The sequence below is a fragment of the Oncorhynchus kisutch genome, linkage group LG18 (genome assembly GCF_002021735.2).
Source record: "Oncorhynchus kisutch isolate 150728-3 linkage group LG18, Okis_V2, whole genome shotgun sequence".
In the NCBI taxonomy this organism is placed as follows: domain Eukaryota; kingdom Metazoa; phylum Chordata; class Actinopteri; order Salmoniformes; family Salmonidae; genus Oncorhynchus; species Oncorhynchus kisutch.
The window spans coordinates 78,933,951-78,939,241 of record NC_034191.2 but is presented as its reverse complement, the minus strand read 5'-3'; the positions used below and the strand labels follow the sequence as shown (position 1 = coordinate 78,939,241).

The window sequence follows — 5,291 nt, the reverse complement described above, 5'->3', positions numbered from 1 at the left end:
AGAGAGAGAGAGAGAGAGAGAGAGAGACAGAGAGAGCAGAGAGAGAAGAGACGAGACAGAGAGAGAGAGGAGACGAGACAGAGAGCAGAGAAGGAGAGAAGACGAGAGAGAGACAGAGAGAGAGAGAGAGGACAGAGAGAGAGACAGAGAGAGGAGAGACAGAGAGAGAGAGAGAGAGAGAGAGACAGAGAGAGACAGAGAGAGAGAGAGCGAGGACAGAGGGAGAGAGACAGAGACAGGGAGACAGAGAGAGAGAGAGACAGAGAGAGAGAGAGAGTGACAGAGAGAGAGAGAAGTGATGTACAGATTTGATTTTTAAGAGACCATACGGACAGTGTCGTCCTGTTGGGTTCCAGAGTCAAGCTCAACTTGTCACATAACTAGTTTACAGTAACAATTTAAACTCTGGACAATTCCACTGTAACATAATGACTGAGACATCTACGTTTTCCCTTTAAAAGTATGCCAACAAAAAAACTATGACTACAAGTGAAACAAACTCTACTCTACTGTACAGTACTGACCTATACTATACTTTACTGTACAGTACTGACCTATACTCTACTGTACAGTACTGACCTATACTATACTGTACTGTACAGTACTGACCTATACTCTACTGTACAGCACTGACCTATACTATACTGTACTCTACTGTACAGTACTGACCTATACTCTACTGTACTCTACTGTACAGTACTGACCTATACTCTACTTTACTGTACAGTACTGACCTATACTCTACTCTACAGTACTGACCTATACTATACTGTACGATACTGTACAGTACTGACCTATACTCTACTCTACTCTACTGTACAGTACTGACCTATACTATACTCTACTCTACTGTACAGTACTGACCTATACTATACTCTACTCTACTGTACAGTACTGACCTATACTCTACTGTACAGTACTGACCTATACTATACTCTATTTTACTGTACAGTACTGACCTATACTATACTCTACTGTACAGTACTGACCTATACTATACTCTATTTTACTGTACAGTACTGACCTATACTATACTCTACTGTACGATACTGACCTATACTCTACTGTACAGTACTGACCTATACTATACTCTATTTTACTGTACAGTACTGACCTATACTATACTCTACTGTACAGTACTGACCTATACTCTACTTTACTGTACAGTACTGACCTATACTATACTCTACTGTACAGTACTGACCTATACTATACTGTACAGTACTGACCTATACTCTACTGTACAGTACTGACCTATACTATACTCTACTTTACTGTACAGTACTGACCTATACTATACTCTACTTTACTGTACAGTACTGACCTATACTATACTCTACTTTACTGTACAGTACTGACCTATACTATACTCTACTGTACAGTACTGACCTATACTATACTCTACTGTACAGTACTGACCTATACTATACTCTACTGTACAGTACTGACCTATACTCTACTTTACTGTACAGTACTGACCTATACTATACTCTACTGTACACTACTGACCTATACTCTACTCTATTTTACTGTACTGACCTATACTATACTCTACTGTACTGCACAATACTGACCTATACTCTCTAAATTACTGTTGTGCAATCCACCTCCTGAATGTTTTGTCATTCAGGTCCAACAAGTCATTTTCTGACCACTTCTTCCATGGCAAACACAGAACGTGTTGTTTAAATCAAAAGGGATTCTGTCCATATGTTATTGAATTGGAGTTGGATGGAGTTGGATGGAGTTGGATTGGAGTTGGATTGGAGTTGGATTGGAGTTGGATTGGAGTTGGATTGGAGTTGGATTGGAGTTGGATTGGAGTTGGATTGGAGTTGGATTGGAGTTGGATTGGAGTTGGATTGGAGTTGGATGGAGTTGGATGGAGTTGGATGGAGTTGGATTGGAGTTGGATTGGAGTTGGATTGGAGTTGGATTGGAGTTGGATTGGAGTTGGATTGGAGTTGGATTGGAGTTGGATTGGAGTTGGATTGGAGTTGGATTGGAGTTGGATGGAGTTGGATGGAGCTCTTTAATGGTCGGTCATAGAAAACATTTCATCTGGATTCTCAGCAGCAAGCTATAGCCTCTTCACACGGATGGGAAGTTATAGATTATTTTCAGCACTTGAGAGGTAGATCTCAGCAGCAAGCTATAGCCTCTTCACACGGATGGGAAGTTATAGATTATTTTCAGCACTTGAGAGGTAGATCTCAGCAGCAAGCTATAGCCTCTTCACACGGATGGGAAGTTATAGATTATTTTCAGCACTTGAGAGGTAGATCTCAGCAGCAAGCTATAGCCTCTTCACACGGATGGGAAGTTATAGATTATTTTCAGCACTTGAGAGGTAGATTTCAGCAGCAAGCTATAGCCTCTTCACACGGATGGGAAGTTATAGATTATTTTCAGCACTTGAGAGGTAGATCTCAGCAGCAAGCTATAGCCTCTTCACACGGATGGGAAGTTATAGATTATTTTCAGCACTTGAGAGGTAGATTTCAGCAGCAAGCTATAGCCTCTTCACACGGATGGGAAGTTATAGATTATTTTCAGCACTTGAGAGGTAGATCTCAGCAGCAAGCTATAGCCTCTTCACACGGATGGGAAGTTATAGATTATTTTCAGCACTTGAGAGGTAGATCTCAGCAGCAAGCTATAGCCTCTTCACACGGATGGGAAGTTATAGATTATTTTCAGCACTTGAGAAGTAGATCTCAGCAGCAAGCTATAGCCTCTTCACACGGATGGGAAGTTATAGATTATTTTCAGCACTTGAGAGGTAGATCTCAGCAGCAAGCTATAGCCTCTTCACACTGATTGGTGCTTGTCTAGGACCAAGATAGCGCATCAAAGGTCTTCTTAGGCAACATCTTATTCACGTTAACTAAACGGTACCACGGAGTGGGAAGCCATTTTCACATCTACATCTAGAAAGTACTTGGGATGTATATTCACAGCATAGGACAAAAATAATGAGTTTCCAAACACACATTCCCTGAGATTAAATGAGGTCTTGCCAAACAGTTTAGATTTTCATGTAGGGGCAGACTCCAAATCAGAATATCAATCTACTAAATTAATTTAAAAATCAGCTTTGACATTCTATTAAAAGGGGCCAATAAAAACCTAGTTTGCAAAAGCTATGGTCCATAGCCCTACCTCTATCAATAACTTATGCTGCTAGCCCACAATTAAAGTCATTCTAATGCAGCAGTCCCTTGTGGCTAGTCAAAGCAAACTTGGCAGGATGAGGTAAACACACGTAAAAAAATATATAATAATAATAACAACCCTGTAAAATAATTGAAGTTCAGTTGTCCTTGCATCTATGAACTCGGTTCAGGAATCTGTGAAACCATGACCAAATTCCACACTCACCATCTGTGGAAATTTAGTTACAGGATAACACAATCATATGGGGAAAATTTGCAGAAGCATTCGCTGAAAAACAAGCTCTGAACGTCTGATATTCAAAACAGCAATAAACTCATTATAAATGCCTTGAAATGTATTACGTTTGAAATTGCTTACAATATCATAGTCTTACCTAATGCAAATATATCACAGAAAAATCCTAATAAAATAGGTGTAATTAAATAAATAAATGGAAGTAAAATGTCCAGCTGTCTTGGTGTCTGTGAGAGACAGTAATTCATTAAGCAAGGCCAGTGTTATCGAGAGCACAACTGCTACTCTACTTTGTAACGATCAGATTAAATATGTGTCTAGTACATCACGTTTCACTGACATTTTTCAACAGCGTCATAGTTTTGCTACATTGTTTTTTTTATTATTTATTAAACGAAGATAAACAGCAGAAGTTGGTACTTAGACACACCCTCTGTGTAAACTAACCAAATCTGACCAAGGGACCAATACAACAATGCAATGGATGGGCAAAACCGTGTCCAACGTGACCAGTGCGGTGAAACTACACAGTGAAATGGACAAAGACTCTCAATAGAAGTGTAATCTCTGCGATCTAGTACTGTGGTCATTCATTGTGATCATTTCAATGTCTTTATCTACATTTCCTCTTCCCAGTTTCACACCACAGTTCAAACGACAATTATTCAGAGATAACAATGTTGAGTAAAAATCACTCCTTTTTTGTGCTTACCTGAACATAATTGTTTTCACAGTAGTCTGCTACTTGTGTGAGATTCTGGTAACTCTCTACAAGAGCTCTTTTGCCGGCTGGAATTTCTTCCTCTAGCAACATTTGCAGCTCTGCCATCTTACATCTCCCCGCATAGCGACTTCGCTTTCGCTTTGACTGAGGTTTGAAACAACCAGCTCTGCCACGGAAAAAAAAAAACTCCTTCGCCTGGTATTGTGGGATTCATGGGGTATATTCATTAGTCAGATTCCGTTTCAAAACGTTTCGTCTGTTGAAGAAACAGTTTACCGTTTACTCTAGGAACCAAATGGAAGCAAGCATACCGAACAGAACGAAACGCGGAGAAACCTGAGTTTGATCAATATAAACTCTCGTTTTCGTTCCAAAACGTTTTCCACTTGGATAAGGACTAAACGGTTTCAGTTGAAAAACGTTTTGCAACAGACGAAACGTTTTTCAACGGAATATGATTAATGAATAGACCCCTAGCCTCGCTTTCACCTCAGCGCAGGGAGCAAAAAAAAAAAGAAAAACCCAGCTGCTGGAGAAGTTCTCCAGATTGTCACTAATTACCCCAGTCACAACGTCGAAATTGGCTATATCTTAAAAACAAAAATATATATTTCTCGTCTAAATTTAAGGTTAGGGTAAGACATAAAGTAATCAGTGCGGTTAAGGTTAGGGGTGAGCTTAAATTGACACTTTATGAAGATACATTGTAGACATAGGCGGGGTTTATGACTTTGTGACTGTGGTAACTAGTGACGACCATTTATCCCTCTCGCCTCTCCCCTTCCTCTGACCGAAACATGGATCACCGTGTAGAATGCTGGGATACGTAGTGCTACAATGTATCCTTGTCTGGGCTTCAGATCGGAAAAAAATCCTCACATTTTATACAAAACATCAACGCATGAGGATTTTTTTATGCCCATGCGACATTTCTTATTGTGGCCAACAACACATAGCATTGTGATGGCTACATTCCTTTACAATACATTTGTTTTTAGGTCAATTACACACTCAGCCATAGACTGTATTTAGAACTACATATCCAGTAAGCTGAGGCTGGTGCATTGTGGAGCTTGTAGGGATTTTGATGTCATAATAAGGAACATATTTATCTCCATCCTGGCAGTAGAAAACTACAACTCCCTTAGCATGCAGT

At 39.8% G+C, this 5,291-nt stretch overlaps 1 protein-coding gene across 1 annotated transcript in view; it reads right to left on the bottom strand.

The window, feature by feature from the left end:
• Positions 1–4,331, bottom strand: part of LOC109909603 (abl interactor 1) — a 115,581-nt gene extending 111,250 nt beyond the window's left edge. Inside the window, 1 exon segment of the mRNA XM_031796873.1 lies at positions 4,124–4,331. Within this exon segment, the coding sequence (XP_031652733.1) occupies positions 4,124–4,240 (117 nt within the window). The 5' untranslated portion in view covers positions 4,241–4,331.
• Positions 4,332–5,291: the final 960 nt, after the last annotated feature.